The sequence below is a fragment of the Adiantum capillus-veneris genome, chromosome 5 (genome assembly GCF_014529385.1).
Source record: "Adiantum capillus-veneris isolate H3 chromosome 5, ASM1452938v2, whole genome shotgun sequence".
NCBI lineage: Eukaryota > Viridiplantae > Streptophyta > Polypodiopsida > Polypodiales > Pteridaceae > Adiantum > Adiantum capillus-veneris.
The window spans coordinates 83,032,293-83,053,853 of NC_140935.1; the positions used below are offsets into that span (position 1 = coordinate 83,032,293).

General features: G+C 42.6%; 1 protein-coding gene and 1 pseudogene across 2 annotated transcripts in view; both read left to right on the forward strand.

Moving 5' to 3' along the window:
- LOC147457617 (microtubule-associated protein TORTIFOLIA1-like) overlaps nucleotides 1-21,561 on the forward strand; it is an 86,241-nt gene that overhangs the window by 16,311 nt on the left and 48,369 nt on the right. The window contains exons 2-4 of one of the 2 annotated variants that reach the window (XM_086512489.1): nucleotides 12,071-12,208; nucleotides 12,363-12,459; nucleotides 12,609-13,345. In XM_086512489.1, coding sequence (XP_086368615.1) covers nucleotides 12,071-12,208; nucleotides 12,363-12,459; nucleotides 12,609-13,345 — 972 coding nt within the window. Of the gene's footprint in view, nucleotides 1-12,070; nucleotides 12,263-12,362; nucleotides 12,460-12,608; nucleotides 13,346-21,561 lie in introns of both variants that reach the window. The other variant, XM_086512490.1, reaches the window with a different exon arrangement.
- LOC147457618 (uncharacterized) lies at nucleotides 3,924-4,583 on the forward strand (annotated as a pseudogene).

Genomic DNA, 21,561 nt, shown 5'->3' on the forward strand with positions numbered 1-21,561 from the left:
GGGTTAGCTCTTCCAGGCACATACTCAATCAAACCTCCAAATTGCTCAAAAAATTGTTTTGATTGTGCTTGGCGATCAGTCCAATGTGCACTAGACATAGACTGGAGCCACTTGAGCGCTTGGTGATCTGTGCGAATTGTAAACTCTCTACCATAAAGAAAATGCTTCCAATGCTTAAGAGAGTGAATGACAGACAAAAGTTCTTTATCATAAACTGAATAGTTCTTTTCTGCACTATTGAGCTTCCGACTAAGGAAAGCTACGGGACGACCATGTTGCTGAAGCAAAGCGCCTATGGCAACATTGCTCGCATCCGTTCATACATCAAAGGGGTCATCCCAAGAGGCAAGGATAAGACACGGTGCTTCTGTCACCGCAACCTTGGGAGCTGCGAAAGCCTCCACGGCTGCTTTGGGCAAGTCTACGCGCTGACGGTGAGTCTTTACCCCTTTTAAAACATCAGTCATAAGTGCGTCAATGCGTGCAAAATTCTCTATGTACGAACTATATGCTTGATATAAACCAAGAAAAGAACGCACATCATATGCAGTTTTGGGCAAATCTCAATTACGTACCTGTTCCACCTTTGCGGGGTGTCACGCGATACATCTAACCCTATGTGCACATGGACAAGCTACTTCACGACATGGGTTCAGTTCAGTCAGTTAGCCTAGCTTAGGAAGTGATCTGGCACTTTTGTGAGTCTGTTCGCAGACCGTGCATGTCCAGACACTTAGAGTAGATGCATATCTTCAGGTTGCACACAACATGATCATCAGATTTCCATCAGAACCCATCAGGAGCATTTTTACAGTGCATAAACCTATTTTCCCTATTTTTGACATTTTTCACTTATTATTTTTAAGTGACTTTTGTTGGGAACTGGGTAGGGCAATTTGCATAAGACAATATATAAGAAAATCAGCGCTAGCATTATCTGGCAGAAGTGGAAGAAGTGCACAGGCAACATGCTTGCAACACGCATCTCTCCCTCTCTCTCAAGCAAGGTCCCTAAGGTCCTGGCGTTTTCAGCCCCATAGACTTGGCGTTTTTCAACATTGAGCAATAGCGTTTTTCAGCATTGAACAACAGCGTTTTTCAGCATTGAACAACAACGTTTTTCAGCACTGAACTAAAGCATTTCCCAGCTTGCATAGTAGCGTTTTTAGAGCCAGCACTTCAACGTTTTTGTAGCTCAGCAAACCAGCGAGTGAAGACCCTCAGATCAGTGTTTTTGGATGCAGCAAGTCCAGCGTTTCGATATAGCGAAACGAGCGTTTTAAAACCAACAAAACAGCGTTTTTAACACCAGCAAGGACAACGTTTTTGCAGCAGCAGAATGAGTTCAAATGTGTGCTAAGGAACGACTACAAGACGTGCCTGAAATAGATGTTGTTTAACATAGGATTGAATGAAAAACACTTTTACTTCTTCTTCAGCTTCAACCAGCAATGTTGATGACTCACAGGTATGTCTTTTCGACCCTTCTTTCTTTTCAGTAGCTAGAAGTAGTCATAATCTGTATCAAGAAAGATTTAAGTTTTTAGCCAAGTCTAATTTGAAGAATTTGCATGTTTTTGGTGATGGTCCTATTCGTTGGGCTTCTTTCAAGAATGTCTTAGTTAGTACTCATTACACAAGCTCTTCCATAAAAGCCCTCAATCGTTTGAGGCATTTAAGGAAAAAACATCCTGTGGTATATCGTCCTTTAAGTCCGGTTCATACCTCTCAAGTTATTTATGTTTTTTATAGTATTCATGATAGTTCTATGATGTATGTTTGCCAAACCTTTCGAACAACTTTTGTCCGTTTTCAGGAACATGTAAGAGAAGCGAGAAAAGTTCAAAGTAAGAGCACCGTATGTGAAAGTGTGAAACCCTCGTATGTGGCAATAACAAAACATGGCTTTGAGTCTTTCCGTTGTTTTCCCATTGAGCACATAGAGGGTAATTTTAGAAACTCTAAAGAGTTCTATAAATCAGCGTGGCCTTGAGAGTTGTTTTGGATGAGAACTTTGCATACTTTTTTCCCTAAGGTTTCAACTTGGAAGGAAAGTCTTCTTTACGTAAAAATAAGACAATTTACCATAAGAAACCTATGCTTTGGCGAAGGCATCCCAAACCTGAGTTAGTTCTCCCTTCAAGTCAGTTTAAAAGAACTCGGATTCCAAAAGGTTCTTGTTCAGATCCACCTTCTATCCCTGAAATCAATCCAGTTGTCTTGCACAACACTATTTCTAGTAGAGTACAAGGTCTCCCTAGGGCTTTAATCTCTAGAATTGAGAGTGATGACCCTTCTAACCATAGAATTTTTGCTTATAGAGATTTCAAACGGAGATTGATTTACCTGTCTAGAGCCATGGAATCGGGTTCTTTTTCTTATAAATTATTTGAAAGGTATAATATAAGGATCCTATTTAAGCTCTTGTATACCCTTGAGAACTACTCTTATGAAGATTTGGAGCTAAGAGAGTCTCACAGTACTTAACTTCGAGTACTGTTAGGTAAATTTCTGAAGTCCAAGTGTCCTAGTCTGAAAAATCCCTTGGTTGGAAAGAAAGATTTGTTGATAACTATCTTTACCTCCCCTGACTTAGACAAGATTGGATTAAGCTCTATTTTGAGATCTCAAGAAGCTTTGGATGCTCTCCCTCCTTGTGTGAGAAAGATATGGAATCATCCCGTCCTAGCTTTCAAATATGTGAACTTTAGGAAAAAAAGCTTTCAACTATAGTGACATAGGACGTAATTTTAAAAAGAAAAAAAGGCTAGCAATCTCAAGTATTGATTGCCCTTGTAGTAAAACTGCCTTTTCTTTTTACGTAAATGGAGCTTTGGGTCATGTAGTTAATGCCGATTGTTTTATTCTTCCTTCGGATTCCTTGAACGACCTTTTCTCAAGAGGTACTAAATATAGGTTCCCTTCCTCAAACGACTCTTGCCTTCTCAAAGCCATAGAGAAAGGAATTTCTAGTTTCGTAGTAAAGTTTGAAGAGTCTTTAGGAGTTCAAGGTATTTTTACCCATTGGAAGTCTGTAGTCCTCAAGAAAGCTTCTTTGAAATTAGCATCTTGCTCTAGGAACGTTTCTTCAGGAAGGAATAGCTTATCTTCTTCTGATCGTGATGTCCTTAGGAAATTTCATCGTGATTTTGTAATCTCCTACGTAGATAAGTGCTCTAATAACTTTGTTGTCACATGCAAAAAGTTCTATTTAGAATGCTTGTGAGGTGAAGTAAACTCTCAGACTTACAATGATTGTGATCTATCAATGCAAGAGGGATCTTGAAATATCAAGACTTTTGGTTTCAAGTGCCAGCTTAAATTAGGCTTTTTTATATACCGTTTGGAAGTTCCACAAGAACCCTATAAAGCCTAGATTTATAGCTGCTTCTTGTAATACCTCTTTGACCGAGGTTTCCAAATGGCTTAGTTATTGTTTCAAAGCCATTTTACTTAGCGTAAATGAATTGTGGAAAAATATGTTAAAGAAAGCAGACGTACCTATTGATTCAAGTTGGATTTTAAATGATTCAGTAGGTGTGATTCCTGCTTTAAAGTTTTTGAACTCTTCAAGAAGCCTTAAGGAGAAATCTTCTCCTTTGTGTCTCCAAACTTTTGACTTTACAACGCTATACACAAAGCTAAATTTGGAGGACATTAAATTTAGAGTCAAGTCTCTTATTTCAAAAGTTTTTGCGTACAAGCTTGAGAAGGATAGGTAGAAGGCATTGCTAGTAGAAAAGTCAGCCTTGAACTTTGACTTCTTATGGCTAAAAAGTAAGAATATAGATGTAGACAAAGGAAGAAAGAGATTCGTCACGATTGTAGATGGCATTGACATCATATCTTGGTTAGATTTTCTTTTGGACAATTTATATATAACCATCGGCCACTCTCTTTTCAAGCAAACAATTGGAATCCCTATGGGCACCAATCGTGCTGTTTTTCTTGCTAATTTCTATCTTTTTACTTATGAGTTTGATTTTATGGAGCGTCTTGTCCTTGCTAACACTTGCCCAATATTTTTGCACAAGTTATGCAATGTAAGACGCTTTGTTGATGATCTTTTTGTCCTTGACGTTCCTTCTTTTCAAGATTTTATGTACTTGAATTCGAGTTCTGTAGGCGGAGAAATTTATCCCAAGGAGTTTTGTGAACTTAACTGTACCACAAATAGTGATTGTTGTGCCTTTTTAGACCTTAAGATTTTTCAAACTCCCTTGGGATTAGAAGTAAATATCTATGATAAGCGCTTTGAACCAGAATATGCAAATCTAAATATCATCCGTATGCCTTACATTTCTTCAAACGTTTCTTTTTTAGCTAAGTACGGTGTCATTTGCTCTCAACTATTTAGATTTTCTCGTCTTTGTTCTAGTAAATCTGCTTCTGTTGTTCAATCTTGATATCTTATTTCGTTACTAGTTGAAAAAGGATACTCATTCAAAAGAATCATGAAAAACGTTCGTTCATTTTTGCGTCGTAGTAAGTTTATTTTTAATATTTCTTCCTTTGGAATGTTCAAGATAATCAATAGTAAATTCAATAGAAGTGGGGAGCTAAAAAGCCCACTTACTGTTTGACTTAATAGCACCTTATGTTGTTGTTTTGATCTTTAGCGCTTTTAGTATTTTTACTATAGCTTGACAAATGCTAGCCTTTATCATGGCTGAGTATGCCCATCACCTCCGGAGGGTGATAGAAACTTAGCTCGTTGGTTTTGTAGAGTACGTTCAAAGCATGGATGACCTCTATACAAACCTGCACCTACTCTTGGGCATTGACGACGTGAGTAGGGATGTCATAGGTGTTGTCCAAGCTATGCATGATAAAGGTGATAATCTTATTCTTCTTGTTTGGACAAGCAGCGAAGTTGAGATCACATATTGTCAAGTTTGGTTCTTTGCTCTTCGTAGGTTTGTAGTAGTATTCATTTTTCGATTTCGTATTTAGCTTACTTGAGGACTTAAGAATGTGTTCCTTTAGAAGTTGTGTGAAGTTTGATTTTTAAGATTAAGTTTTAAAGATGTCTTATTCTTTTTTGCTTAAAGTTGAGTACTTTTTTAAGCCAAGTAAGTTGCGTCTACTTATTTTACACATGCCTTTTCTAAAAACATTTTTAAGTTAATAATGTTTTGTTTTATCTAGTTTTGTTTCATAGCAAACAAAGTGATTTAGTTTGTTTGTTTTTGTTTTTCTTTTCTTTTCTTGTGTTCCGTGCTTTTATAGTTTTATGAGTGCTTTATTCCCTTTTATAATTCGTGAGTTCAGACTATTCTAAACTTATGAAGGTAGATCAAACTTGACTGAAATGTTTTGAGGTCTAGAGACCTTCTTCATTTCCTTCTTGAAATGATAGGATTTCTTGGGTATGGTTTTGGATTGATGTTCATGGATATTTTCTGGGTTTTGAAGGATCTAGAGCATTTCGCTCCTTGGATTCTCTAGGGTCATGAGCATCATGCTCGTGTCGCCTTCTCAGAGAATCCCAAGTCTTGTCGACTTCTTCACAGAGAGAAAAAATTTCCCAACTCTGCGAGCTTTTTGTACAGGGCTTAGGGTTCCGCATGCTTACTTCTCTCTTGGCTTGTCATGGCTTCTTCCCGTATCTTCCCAAAGTTGTTCTCCTTTACAGAGAAAGAGAGGAGACCATGCTCTGATACCACAGTCACAAACGGGAGTGCATAGCAATTTAAAATATACTTGGATAAATAGAATTTAAGTGAAATAGAGAGAGAGAGAGAGAAAGAGAGAAATAGAGAGAGAGAGAAAGAGAGTGAGAAGATCGACACAGTACTAGGGACCAGAAGATGGGTTGGTCCCCCCCCCCCCGTAATAGTATCTTTATTATTGAGGAGAAGTCTATACAAGCACTTGAACCGAACATATTACCACGTTCGTTCTAGGATAAGACTTGATGGTTCTTGGAAGCCTCAGCTTCCTATTCCTAGGGCAGAACCTTATTCCAAGAAACTCCTGTTCCTTATTCTGACTCCTCGAGAACTAAGATTATCGATTCTGGACCTCACCTACTAGTTTCAAGGCATAACATCCCTGTTCCTAGAATCCTCTTCTTGCAAAACAACTCTGCTTTCCTTGGACGCGAAGTCTGTCACAAATACGAAAGCGTTCGTATTTAAAATTAGTGCACACTTAAATGCACATTTAATCCATACTCAAGAGACAAACAACACGTTGGGGACCAAAAGATGGGTTGGTCCCCACCCTAAAAAGATAATCTTTATTGATGGGGAATCTTTCATTACAAGCACATAAACCGGGACTCCCTTCCGTTTCCGATCCTTCAGCTGAGAGGAAGAAATTATATTCTTTCTATCTGAGAGGAAGCAGGGCGCTTACCTCTTACTGAATCCTTTTATTCTTATGAACCGGCGTCCCTACCGTTATGAGGATCTTACGAACCGAGCGGAAAACTCCTTATGCTTATGCATCTATACTCTGGAAGAAACAGCGAGCTTGCTGAAATTTACTTACATGCAGCCCAATAGATTGACTTGACGCTTTTCCCTTCTACTTGCACGTCACAGCTTTTTCCGGCTCGTAGGTCTACAACCGGTGCCCGTTTCCATACAACTTCTTGGATGAAAACAGTTGTTTCGATGCTCGTTTGGCTGCGTTTAACTTTCAGCTCCGGAAAACAACACGAGAGAGAGAGAGAGAGAGAGAGAGAGAGAGAGAGAGAGAGAGAGAGAGAGAGAGAGAAGGATGAGGTCTATGTGTGAGAGAGAGAGGTCTCATCACCCTCATGTTCCTTCTCTGTGTACTTCTGTAGAACAATTTTCAGTTTGTTCTTTCTCTTCTCCCTCCTATCTGAAAATTGTAAAACATTTTAATATGCTATGAGGGGTGGTGATTTACCTTCAATAGGCAAGGGGAGTGCTGGCGATCAATTTTGCCAAGTGTGCGCGTGTAGATCCTTCCATATTGCTCACGAAAGTGCTCGTAAGATAACCCACGCTGGCTCTAGGAAAGTCTCAACATTTTTGAGTTTTGAGCCTTAATTAAACTTTGGCCCTTTCACATTAAGTGGCCAAAACCTTTTAAAAACTCCCAATTTTAAAAGGTTTTTGATCCCCCCCCCCCCCACCACCCCCCCCCTTGCAAAAACATACATTAGAATCACATTTTCATGTATTTAACTTCATAGCCCCGAGAACTTTACTTGGTAATTTCCTGCATAAAATAACGGGAACATGAACATTTTAAAATACTTAAAATATTACTCGGGCGTCCTCGGAACTTAACATATTAGTTTGTTTCTGACCAAGAATGCACTCGGTGTTCTTAGAAACCCATCTTCATTTATGTCCTTGGTCGTTCTGGTGCGCTCTGTTGTGTGTCCGGTTATTCTGCACTGCCCGGACGACGGGAAAATTCATAACGGTCATAAACTGCGTACATCTTGTCTCGTAACTATGAATGCATTAATTCATATGTGCACATTAAGTCATAAAAATCATAAAAATCATTTTTTTTCATTATTAGAAAAATCATAACCTGAAAAAAAAAAGTTACCTTTGAGGTCTCGACGCTCGAAACGCATTTTGGTTCTCAGAAAGCAATTTCCAGGAAGAGATCTCTACACTGAGGAGCCTCTCTTCCAATCCTACACAAAGAAGAGGCGTGTTCTCATGTTCCTTCTCGTAAATCAGCCCCATCTACAACGTTCACGAGCTGAAAACAGAGAAAAACAGCTTGTTGCGATGCTGTGGACACTTCTTCGCGATGGAACTTGCGCACTAGGTCTTGGCATCATCTGGTACACTCGGGGCAGCCATGTGCATCACCGGCGTTGGCGTCTTCACTGCTGAAATCTATGACAACCCCTCCATTGCTAGCGCTGGCTGTTTTTCTGGTCTTGCAGCTCTTCCACGCACCCACAACTAAGGCTGCTAGGTTGCTTTTATAGGTCCTGGCAGCTTGGCAAGAATAGGAGTCTCCCCCCCTTCGGCAGGAATAGGTAAGAGGGGGCGCCTAGAGAGAGAGAGAGAGAGAGAGAGAGAGAGAGAGAGAGAGAGAGAGAGATTGCTGATGCTGAAGACGAAGAGAGTTTTTTAACTGGGGCTGCCAACGCTGGATTTGTTTTTGGCTTTCTTTGATTGAGGGCTGCCCACTTATTAAGTGGGCAGCAATAAGTGGGCGGTTTGCCTTTTCTTTCTTTTAAAAAAAAATGTCTGAACCTGCCCAAAAACTCAATCAAACCTTATAAGTTGAAAACAATGCATACATAGCACTTCCCAAGCCTCCGTGGATGCAACCACATGCACGGATGCGATGCAGACATAGACTTCAAAAAGCAACCTGCTTTCTTAGAAAGCAACAGTTTTTTGCTCAAAGTTTTCTTTGAACCCATCTTCATTCAATTGCTTGCTCATCCTTGTGCACGATTCTTACTCGGTTCATAATTTCCTCCCGATTATGGAATTTTTCCTTTCCGATGTCTCCATCACCCACCATGTGACGCATCAGGAATACCCATCACCTAGTCTTTTCCTATCGAACTTATGGTACAATCTCCTTCGCGATGCTTCATGTCACCCATCCTATGACGCATCAGAGATGTCCGTTCCCGGATGGTTGAATACTTCTTCCCGATGCTCCCTGTCACCCATCCGATGTGACGCATCAGAAATACCCGTTCCTGGCGGCCTTACAGATATTCCCGTTCACTGTGCTCCCGTCATTACTCTGAATGACGCACTAGAAATATTTGTACTCGGCTGTCTCCAGTGAGAAAAACCCTCTTACTTAAAATTCCAATTTTTCATTTAGAATTATTTTTCTGTCAGATAAAGCCAATTGAGCAATAGAGCGCTACATCATTGGACTATCATCACCGCTTCAAGAATACTGTCTATCCGAGCAAGTCTCTACCATACAAGAGCTTATGGACCATGCTGCGGTTGGTTGCAAACTAATGAACGAAAGATTGGAACTTACAATTGAGGACCAACTGACAACTACACAGAATCCTCGATCACAACGCTCCGATAGTAGGGATTCTTGTGACACTTCGTAACAGGCATGGACACCCAAGCGAGAAAACAATAGCAACACATGAACATAAATTGCAACAACTGAACTTGGAGAGAGAGAGAGAGAGAGAGAGAGAGAGAGAGAGAGAGAGAGAGAGAGAGAGAGAGAGAGAGAGAGAGAGAGAGAGAGAGAGAGAGAGAGAGAGAGAGAATTCCACTTCTAGATGCGTAGGGCTCGTCGAGAGGATCAACTTTGACTTCTGTTGTATATCCATATTCTCAACTGTTGAAGAGAATTTTAGACGCCTCTGCAACAGAAAAACAAACGTTGAGAAGCATGTTTTTAGAGCTTTTTACAGTGTAAACGAACTCTTGTTTCTTCTTCTCCTCCATTTCTTCTTCATCCATCTCCATAGCTTGTAAGTTGATGTAGGACCGGTTTGCTTGTCAAAATAGCAAACGACTTATGCAAGAACTATATACTTTCCTTCCATCTTTCTCTTCGGAAGAGGGGATTTTTTTTTGGGGTAGAATCTGGAAGCGCCACCTGTCTTTGTGTGCTCTTGAATGGACCGGTATTGTTTCAAAAACACACACGCCTGAAGCTCTAATACCACTCTAACGGAAGGGCACGAGTGACCATGTGCCAATTGACAATAATAGATCGGAACAGACTTTAATTACTTGAACAAAAAGAGAGAGAATTCACATGAGACACAGAGTGGCGGAGTTCCACTTCCAGATTTCAATAGCCCCAAACCTTGGCCCCCCTTTCGATATTACTTTATATCGCTTCAACAAGGTACAAGCTCTAGGAACTCTGCTCTGCTTCTCCATGTGGTAGAATATCAGAGAGAGAGAGAGAGAGCCCACAATGTATTTAAAGGCCCTTGGCCCGTCCAAAAGCATCTCACATGAAAAGCTACTGCTCTAAAAGCATTTGGCGCACTAGGGGCTGCCTATACAACATGCCATGTTAGCTAAGAGTTTTGCAAATGGCGGGCTGATCTATACAACATGGGGGGAAGAGGCTACATATGTAGGCAAATCCCAGATTTGCCCTACCTATTGTAAAACCCCACGATCCCATAAAATGGCCTAAAAATGCTAATAAATGTGTAAACTCATTGAAAAGTGACGTGTGACACACATTTAGTAGCAAAATTGCAGAACACTTGAGACATTGACCTCAGGGAACCCTAGGAACAAGGGTCCCACTTCATACTAGCATAACGGGTGGGCAACACCGTGGAATGCACCGCCGAGAAAAGGTACGTCCACCTCAAATACGGCCAAGCACAGCCACAAAACAACCTCACTCCTTTATTTGCTCCCTAGGGGATATTGGAGCCACCACTGGCTGGCCGCTGAACTCTAACACCCCCTCTCAAAGAAAAGGTGTGACTTCTATTCGACCGTCCTCTATCTGGATTTCCACCCCAATTAGAATCACTCCATGCACTGAACTTTAACATCCCCTCTCAAAGGAAAGATGTGACTTGTAGTTGACCGTGCTCCATCAGGATCTCCTATCTCCAGCCGAACAATGAATGCCTAATGACTTGGTCGCCTCTAAATACTGTAGAGTTTGAAGAGCCTGCTTCATATGTGACTTGGCGGGTCTTTGCATTAAAGAGTTGAGAAGTCTCATTAGGAAAGTGACATCAAACTGGGTGTTGAGAACCCAAATAAAAGAACTGATGTGTTTTCGATACTTTGTAGTATTTACTACATGTGAGGGGTCATATTGTCACAGGGACGAGCACCACATGCCAACGGAAAAAAAAGAAGAGATTGAACAACTTTAAGCACTTCAAATAACAACTGAATTGAAAGAGATGCACGATGAGGAGTGGTGGCGTTCCACCCCAAGAGAGCACTGGTCCCATTAGGGAATTTTTGGACTCTCAAATGGGCCCTATAAGGACTTTGACTTTCTTCCTCTTGTCCAAAACGAGCGCACGTAAAATTTTTACCGATGAAATCAAAACTTGTCGGACCTTTTGGATTTAGAATGTACTCATCAAGATCTATCCATTGATATATAGCATGCCATCAGATTCTTTATAAGATCCTATTTTTTGAGGTGACAACTCCGTCTTATAAATGGAATCTCTCTCCACATTTCAGCTTCAGTGGGGAGGCCATAAATTCTACAAATCAACTCCAAATTTGTCGGAGTTTGGGGATTTAGAACCTACTTGAGCAGTGGGCCACTATGTGTCGATATGCTTTTCCTGCAATTGTTAGGAACTCGACACATTTTCTTTGGTCCAGAGAGAGCTCCCATGATTAGATTTAGAGTGTAGTTTTTCATGATGACTCCTTTGGACGAGAGAGGTTGTCTATGGTACCATATAGGGGCAGACAATGGTTGAGGCCAATTGCTTTATGGAGATTAGACAATTTGCAGATTTGTTTGAGAGTCAGTTTAGAGAGGCTTGAGGAAAGAGAGGTGTGCATCTTGGTACCTTCCCTTGGCTTCTGAGGTGGACAGCGAGTGGGTCCCCCTGCCTCTCTTATAGTTTGGTCGTGCCGTAGATCCGCATCGTTGTTTGGGGTACACCATCAGGAAATGCTAGAGTGGATGCGGATGATTTTGGAGGCACGGCCTAGAGATTTCATAGTCTATTGGCTTTTGTGAGCTGCTAGGAGGTTTTACAGCGGATGCTTCATATCAGTCAGATAGAGGATTGGACTTTGTGGTTTTTGCTACATCGCCCGAGGTAGACAGAGCTTTGGGCAGATTTGTGTAGACTTGATCACTATTCAGATAGCTACACCTGATTAGAGTATCTTTATCCTGAGATGTATCCTGTCGTTTGTCATGGAATTTTTCCCCATGATCTCATTGTACATTCGTCAAGGTTTTTCCCATATTTTCGTATATGGACCGATGGTCAATTTTTATGTAATGCAAAGGGTTAAAGCCCCACTTTTTAGAGAGAGAGAGAGAGAGAGAGAGAGAGAGAGAGAGAGAGAGAGAGAGAGAGAGAGAGAGAGAGAAAGAGAAGATGGTGCTTTTTTTACTCTGCTTTCTTGTTTACATCTAATTCACATGTTGGACCATGTAGATTGGGGCTCTTGAGCAAGGGCAATTAAAAATGGTGATGCCTTGTATACACGAAGCCTTGAAAAGTAGTGACTGGGCCACACGAAAAGCAGCAGCAGAAGCGCTTGGTCGTATCAGCATCAACTCTTGGAACATGCTGGTGAGTTTCAGACAGTTGACTCTCGATAATCTAGAGTCAATCAGATTTGACAAGGTTAGTCTACTGAAGCCTGAGCTTAATAGAACTTATCAATGTTTCCTGCTTGTTTTAGAACATTCCCTTTCTACAGTTATTAATATCTAATTTGTTTCAGGTGAAGCCTGTTAAGGATAGCATACTTGATTCCATCCAGCTGTGGAAGTCTCTACCAGGGAGCCAGATAGAGAATTTAGGGTCAGATTCAAAGCAGGGTAATTTTGTTTGGACCTGATTTAGCTTATCTCATGAAGACTACACTCTCAAAAGAAAGAGTTTTCAACTGCATTGTCTGTGATGTTGTTGGAATTCTGGAAAACTTAGTTTCTGATGTTTCCGCTCTGCATCGTGTTTCTTGTCACAGACAGCCCTGATGTGAACCTGGCTATGGAGAAAGAGGTTTCTCAAACCCTGAGCCCGACTGCAAGTGAGAAGAGCCTTGGACCAGGGGAAAGCCCAAGAAATGGAAACAAACGTGAAGTAATGACAGATGTTCGCCCTAGTAGGAAGCTGAAGTTTTCATCGGACAAGCCTATAGGTAGTGTAAAAAAGAGGGCCCCTTCTATTCGTGATAAGAAAGTCAATCCTGAATTTTTCGAAAAACTTTCTGCAAGAAACACTGATGATTGTGAGATTGAGGTAGCCATGCCTCGAAAAAGCCCCCCACTGATCGCAGAGTCACCACTGATGGATGCTGAGACGAGTGATAGTGAAGCGGTTGCTGCACAGATATTGACAAATGGAAGTCTTTCAAGTGAAGAGCACCTATTTCCAGGTAGAGAGATGTACAGTACTGGTACTGGTATTGTCTGTAATGATGAATGGGAAGCCTTGGACAAGCATAATGATGGAAGTCCAATGCTTAGGGATCAGATTAGGCAAAACTTTGTGATGACCCAAGGGGAAACTTCAGACATTCTCTTGCCAGGAAAGGATGCAGATGATCCGGATCAGGAAGTATATGGTTGGTCATGGAACTTACCAAAGGTTAATGGACTGCAAAGAAATGAAATTTTGAATGAAGCGGTCACTCTAAAGTCTCTTCGAAGGAAGCTTTCTCAGCTTGGGCAACAGCAATCAAGCCTGTTGCAGTTTGTGCAGGTTTTTCTAATTCCTAGTTTGTTTGTGTTCTTTGTAGGCAACTGTCTCCTGCATGAGTTGGGTCTGACTCATACACCCATTGGCAACTGACTCGACTGATCCATGTCCATAATTCGTTTGTCAGAATTGAAATCAAACCATGTCACATCCTTGTGGGCAATGGACCTTAGCTGCTGGCCTAGACCTTCATCAGAGTTATTCATTCAGGCAATTGGCTGTCAATTGCACAGTGGCTCTATGTGCCATGTGCGTAGGAGAAAGAAAGAAGAAGAAATATTTTTTACGTCTATTAGAGGCCGAAATTGGCCTATGAGACAAAACAATATGTGAGAGAGAGAGAGAGAGAGAGAGAGAGAGAGAGAGAGAGAGAGAGAGAGTACATTTATATCATCAAGCCGAAGTTGGCCTATGAGACAAATCAAGTATACATGTGTCTATGTCCTCCATCTATTGGAAAAGACAACAATCCAAGCTGATACAGATTAAAAGAAAAAACCCTGGTGTATGATGGGATCTATGGGGGTGGGGTGGGGGGGGGGGGGGGGGGGGGATGGAGCTCTAGTACAAGGGATATGTGCATGTCTATATGCTCATGATAGTACAACCATGCAGATGCATCTAGCTAGCTAGCTCCATCTTGTGCTAATAGGGGGGTGTAAAATGTGGTACATTTGAGGAACGGGAGCAAGGGCTGCTCGAATGTACGCAGCTAGTAGCATCCGGTAACATGCGGGCGTCGTCTAGCCTCCTCGTCTCACCCTGCTAGAGAGTCACTCCCCTTGATGGATCTGGGAGTGGAAGGGGCGTAGTCCTCTCGAAAAAATCTGTAAGCTGTGATTGTTGCTCTCCGACCTGTCTCTTTAGGTTGTTGTAGAAGTGTATCTCTGTGCCTCTAGACCTCTAGCAGGTAGCGTCCCAATTGTCTCTGATCTCTAGAGTGCATGATCTCACGTAGGGTAGGCTGGGACTGAATAGTGACTCGTATTTGCCTCTATATCTCTAGCAGGTAGCGCCCCAATTGTCTCTGATCTTTAGAGTGCATGATCTCGCGCAGGGTAGGCTGGCACTGAATAGTGACTCGTATTTGCCTCAATATCATCATAAGCTCTGGATCTGCAAACAAAATGCTCCTCGCTCTCCACCTCTCGTCGTACTCAAAAGACTGACTACTCCCTAGAAATGTCACGAGCTTGCCCCACCTCGATCGCTAGTCTGTGTGATTCTACTATGAGCTGCCTGATCGCCACCCATGAGCTGTGTAGCATGTAGGTGTCTGTCACGAGGACGTGGCAACTGCTAACCTTAGTTGTTGGTTTCTTTCCGATGATTTATGTTTAATTTTTGGGATCCTCTTTTTGAAGTTGCAAATGGCCAGACATTGTATGGCCAGTGTGAAACGATAGTTTTCCTCCTCGCCGCACTTAATAAGTTGGTGGATACTAGAAAATTAACTCCATAGAAGCACAATGACAAGGTGGGGTCACCCAAAGAAAATCACCCTAGAACTGGGCTACATTACATTTTTGGACGTGGTCCCAATGATGAAAGATGGTCAGATGACCGGTGAGTGTCCAATGGAAGCATCTCCTAAAATTTAGAGAACTGCTATTTTGGGCCATGAAATCTGTTTGCGTCATTAGCTCCAGAATGACAAGAGGAACATTTTATTACTCTGCCGCTAAGTCAACTGAGCAACCGGTTGAGATATTTTTAGACGGGAATGGAAAAATGGAAAAACCATGCATGAGTGCCACTTGGCACGTTTTTGGGCATTTTCTACCTTAAGAGAGAGAGAAGCGTTAAAATAAAATGTGGGCTGCATTTTTCAGCTGTATAGTCGATTGTTGTACGTCCCAAAGCTACTGTGTGCAACCTTTCCCTCTCATGTACAGTGTAGTGCAAGAAGTGATGTCCTGCACGCTCTACACTGCTCTCTCTCTCTCTCTCTCTCCCCTACGTGCAGTAACGTGATGCCCCACAAGAGGCCTCTTCATTTGACCTATGTACAATTGTGTGGTTTTATGCTTGTGTGCCCAGGCAAGAGCCTCTTTGAGCAGGAACATGAGTAGCTAACTGCTATTCCAAATGCAGGCACCGGTGAGGGTGATAACCTCACTTACAGGTGCATTTTCAATGCTGGTTATGTGCTGTTTTTGGACTGTTTTGTAGTCGTATGGATGCCAGAAGCATTGGGAACAGTGTCCCATTGTTAGATGACAGTTTCGGGACTGTTTAGGGCTGAAAACAGGGTAAAAACCAGTGAATACAGCGAGCTGTAATTGCTGTTTTTGGGCTGAAAACAGAGGGTTTATGTCCTTGGAAGCGAGTTCCAGCAGGGGGATTTGTTCATTTGTTCAGGGCGAGTTTTGGGACTGTTATGTTGTCGAAACTTTGCCAGAATAGGTGTGATCTAGTTGGATACAAGTGAAGATCCCCAGAACTCTAGTTTTGTAACTTTACCCTCTAAAGGACTAAAGAAATACCGAAAGGGGCGCCAGTTTTTGGGGCCTACAGGTTGTCGACGTCTGCTCGGAGCATTCTAGCTCTCGAGCCGTGTGTCCTTTGAAGTGTTAATTCCTGTTACAGTTTTTATTTGCAAAGTTTCTCTGTGTATGAAAGTGAAGTAAAGTTTCGGGTGAAAGCCTACGTCTACCGTCCTACGGGCCGGTTTCATGATTCCGTCGCCGTCGGGACAGAAGCACTTTTTCCTCAAGAAGTGAGCCTTGGTTGGTTCGGTGAAGACACAAAGTACAGGAACGCGGGATTACACTATGGCCGACAAAGGGAAGGGCTTTATGGATGAGGGTTCCTCTTCGAAGGACAGGCAGGAGTGTTTGAGGTTGGCGAGAGTTCACGACCATGTTTGTCTGTACCTCCTACCGATGTAAATTCTCCTCGAGTGCAAGACTTTATGACTGGGCAACTTGAAGATGATGCGTTTAGGACTCAGTTAGTTGCCGCTATGAACGTGTTTTCCCAACCGGTGTAGAACCCAAGGTTTATGGAGTTTTTAAGCGCCACCAGTGCCACAGCAGTCAAGGCAACTCACACATCCCGTGTAGCCTGTTGAGGCTCAAGCCCAGGTACTTCATGCATCCCAACAAGATAGGGAGCACTCGCATGTTGCGGAGTCAGGGGCTCCAAAACAGGTTCCTTTCGTCCATGAACAGGTGGTTAGGACGTCTATTCTACAGGCTTTGCCAGTTCAGCCTGCCACCTTTCCAAGTCCGCATGCTGCGTTACAGGGACATGAAACCAGTTTCCAGGCAATGTATCAGGTTTTTCTACCACCCACGGTACATCCTGGGTATTTTAGGGATGGATTTGTGTTCCAAAGTATGGCTGGTTATGCAGCGATATATGCGAGGAACAGTGTTTGGGGGTATGCAAGGCATGATGCAAAACCCCATGTATGGTAATATCGGCATGCAGCAAGGCTTTCAAAGCAATCAAGGTCAGTTTGGGGTGCCATAGGGCAATTTTGGCATGGCTAGTTTTTCTGGACAGCAGCCAAGTATAGCACTTACAAACAAAATGTCAATGGCCAAGGAATGCTGATGATCCTACTACATTGCCCATGTTGTAGACAATTCCTTATGACAATTTGGGGGCACTGGAAAAGCCGAAAGCTTACAAAGAAGGTGGTGCAGCTGTAAAGTTTAGCACTTTCAGCGGCTTTGAGGATAAGGCAAAGACTCTTACTTTCCTCTAGCAATTTGCTACAGCTTATACATGAGGGAATTTTACAGAGGCAAGGTAAGGAAAGTTGCCACTTTCTTGAAAGACAATGCGCTTACATGGTGGATGACATTGTTGATGCAAGGACAAGCACTCGCCACATGGGTATACTTCAAGCAAATGTTTGCATCTGCGTAGGTGTCAGATGAATTTGAAGCCGATGTTGTGACAGATTGGCACCAACTCACTGCGACTACTTGCAAGAGCCTACAGGAGTACAATCGGAGGTTTTGTAAAGCATTGCTCTCAGTAACCTCCTACAGGTTTGTGCCACTGATAGAGCAGATTGAGAAGTATTGTTGTGGGCTGCCTAAAGGGCTTTGAGATTACTGTACAAAGAACAAAGTGGCTATCCTCACTCAGCTTATTGAAGTTGCCAACACTGGTCTCGCCTTGTTGAAGGGAGAGGACGGGGGGTTCCCGCGCAACGTGAAAGGGGGTCAGCAAAAGAAAAATTCAGCGAAAATTCCCTCTGTGAAAACAGCTCCTGAAGTGTCACAGGGGTGAGAAAAGGTCAACAAGGATAAGGACTCAACCGGGACTTCTGGAGCGCAGCCAACGAAACAGAAAAGGAAGCCTTTTGTGCGTAAGTCGCTCGAGGAAAAGAAGGTCTTGATGGCTGAAAATAAATGCTTTATATGCGAGCAGCCTGGTCACTTTGCTGCAGATTGTCCACAGAGGAAAAGGCCAGTTGATTCAGATGATAAAGAAGATAGGAAAGAAGCCTAAGCCCATGGTAGGTTTGGTGCCAAATATGGTGGGTGACAGGCCAAACACTAATGCCAGCGAGCTATACAGAGCATGGAGTAAAGTCAGAGATCAAACGGCACTCACCTTCTTTGATCCAGGTGCCAAAGCAAACTTTATCTCACCAGAGTTAGCTATGAAGCTGGGCATCAGAGCTGAAGAGATGGGGTACGCGGCAGAGGCAGGGTTGGTATGTCCTGGCTACTCAGAGTCTGTTACTCCCATCATTGGAAAGCTGTGTCTGCATATTCAGTCGTATGTGGACACAGAAGAATTTTAAATCATGTCGCTGGAAGGGTGCAATGCGCTACTGAGAATTCCGTGGATGTTCCGAACACATGGCGTGCTGGATGTCTGCGACAAGACGATCACCCTTCAACATAGGGGCAAAACTCATGTTTTGGATGTAAAGCTTAAAGGGGAGTCTGTCCCTATTGTATCTGCTTCGGCTATCACTTCTTTAATTAAAGATCATCTTCCTGTGTACTTGATTCTTGCACGTGATGTTTCAGATAATTGTCAGTCAAATTTATCTATGTTAGATAAAGAAAGGTCAGCATTTTTGCGAGATTTTAATGACTGTTTTTCTGATTCATTACTGGCTCAATTGCCGCCGGAGAGGCCCGAGGACCATGCAATAGATTTGGTGCCAGGGTGTAGCCCACCAAACAGACCTCCCTACAAATTTTGGGGGTGCAACAGAAAGAGGTTATGGGCCAGGTAGAGGAGCTTTTAGAGAAGGGGCTGATTCAGCCTAGTTCTTCACCTTTCTGCTCCCCAGTGCTTTTAGTACAAAAGAAGGATGGGCGCATGTGTATTGATTACCGTGCATTGAACAAGAATACCATCAAGAACAGGTTTCCTATCCCAAGGATTGATGATATTCTTGACCGTTTAGAGGGTGTTGCAATTTTTAGCAGGGTAGACCTTAAGAGTGGTACCATCAGATTCGTATAAGGCCAGAGGATGTGCACAAGACTGCCTTTAGAACGACATTTGGTCTTTATGAGTTCTTAGTGATGCCATTTGTCTTACAAATGCTCCCACCACGTTCAATAGGATGATGGACCGTATTTTCCGCTCGCATTAAAAGTTTGTTTGCACATTCTTCGACGACATGATAGTCTACTTGAAGAATGAAGAGGAGCATAGGCGTCACTTGAATCTTGATCATTGTGTTCGAAGAGCTGCACAGTCACAGGCTACTTGTCAATCCTAAGAAAAGTGAATTCTTCTTGGAAGAGATCCACTTTCTTGGCCACATAGTGTCAAAGGACGGTGTCCGAATGGATCCCGCAAAGGTTGAAGCTATTAAGACATGGCCAGACTTAAAGACTGTGCATGATGTTTGAAGCTTCTTGGGATTGTGCTCATACTATAGAAGGTTTATCACGAATTTTGCAGAGATAGCTTCACCTCTTCACGCTTTGCAAAAGAAAGAGGTCACTTTCAGATGGACCCAAAGAGAGATTTCAGCTTTCAGTCTCTGAAAGGAAAAGTTGACTTTGGATCTCGTGATTGTTTTACCAGATCTTAGGAAGGCATTTGTGGTCCAGCGTGACGCGTGTGGCAACAACATCGGAGCAATGCTAATGCAAGATGGTCGGGTAGTAGCTTATGAGAGTAGAATCTTGCAAGGGCCAGAAAAGACTATGCAAATTTATGAGAGAGAGTTATTGGCCGTCATTCATGCGCTCTCTAGCTGGAAGCACTACCTGTTAGGTGCTGATTTTGTTGTCTAGACAGACCATCAGACCTTGCGATACTTCTTGACACAGTCAAAGCTATCCGAAAAGCATATGCGATGGGCAAACATTCTTTCTATGTTCCACTTCCAGATTATGCATGTGGAAGGCAAGAAGAATGTTGTGGCTGATGCGTTATCAAGAAAACCGCAAATTGCAGCTTTGTCAATTCCTTATCATAATGAGCTGGATGACATGAAGGAACAATATGCTATAGATGAAGATTTTGCAAGGATTTTTGAACAGTTGCATGACGGGCAACATCATGAGCACTACCTCCCCAGAGATGGTTTTATGATGATGCATGTCACTAAGCCATTGCAACATAAGGTCATGGTAGAAAGTCATGTCCCACCGTATGCAGGGCATCGTGTGTAATAGACTTGGACACTCCAAGTCAAGAATCAATCACGACAGCACCAAATAACCACTTCAAAACAGTTCACAGTTCACAATAGATTTGCACTGGCCCAGCGGAGTTCTGTGCCTAGAGATATTGGCCCCAAAGACTGGCGCCCCTTTCGGTATTTCTTTATGTATTAATCAATGTTCAAAAGTACAAGAGTGGATCGGGTCTCACTCTCAGACTCTGCGTCCAGATGCTCTGCAGAGTGGGAGCCCAAACCACTTATTTAATGTTTACAAGGGATGCCAAAAGCAGAGCCCCGAAAGCTTCAGATCAAAAGCCTTAACAAAATAAAGCAAAGGCTCTTCTCTCTCTCTCTCTCTCTCAAGCTTACAAAATTAAAGCCAAGCATTCTCTCTCATCATCGTAAAAACAGCCCCAAAACTGCCGCAAAAGCAAAAGCTTCAGCTTCTGTGATTTTCGAGACTGCTGTACGGTGCCACGTCATCATTGCTTTTTTTTCCCGCAATTTCCGGGATTCAGACCCTGCTGCCCTAGGGTTAGGGCTAGGGTTTCTGGCAGGTTTTAGGGTTTTCAGATTTTAGGGTTAGGGTTAGGGTTTCTGGCAGATTTTAGGGTTTGCAGGTTTTAGGGTTAGGGTTTCCAGAATCAGGGTTTTCAGCTTTCGGGCAGACACGTCATCACTTGTGACATCGTGGTATTGATGCGATAGTTAAAGCGGTAGAGACATTCTTTTATTGGCCTATCTTGAGGAGAGATGTGGATGCCTTTGTGCGAGTATGCCTGATTTGCCAAAAGGTCAAGTTTGACAGGCAAAAGGCACCTTGTTACAGCCACTGCCGATTCCGGATAAGCCATGGGAAAGCATTGCTATGGACTTTATCGTTGATCTTCCAAGAACGCCAACAGGGAATGATGGTATATAGACCATTATTTGCAGGTTCAACAAACAGGCCCATTTTATCTGTGTCAGGAAGAAGATAAAGAATGATGAGATGGCACGGTTATTCATGTACAATGTGTTCAAGTTCCATGGTATGCCACAATCGATTGTGATACGTGATCCTCTCATGACAAGTTTGTTTTGGAGAGGATTGTTTGAGAACATGGGTACTACGCTCAAGTTCTTGTCTTCGTTTCATCCACAAATTGATGGACAATCAAAAGAGGCTAATTCTACTGTCTTGGATCTGTTGAAATGCTATGCGTCAGATAATAAGGGCAAGTGGGAACACTGAATAGTATTTGCCCATGCTTGAGTATGCGTACAACAATACAGTGCATTCGTCCACATGCAAGGCACCTTTTGAGATTGTTAAAGGTGGCAAAAAGGCTCCTCCCAATCTGCATACAAAGGAGAAGATCTTTGAGGCAGATCGATATGTTGAAAACATGGATGAAATGTATAAGAAAATTAAAGTTGCCTTAGAGAGAAGACTCAGGCAAAGCAGAAAAGGGCTCTTGATTGTCACCGTCGTGAATTACTGTTCACACTTGGTGATTGGGTACTTTTGCAATTTGAAAAGGCAAGGTTGAAGAAAATGAAGGGCAAGGAACGGTTGTTTCCGAAGCTCAGCATGCGTTACTATGGGCCTTTTCAAGTGTTTGATAAGATCAGC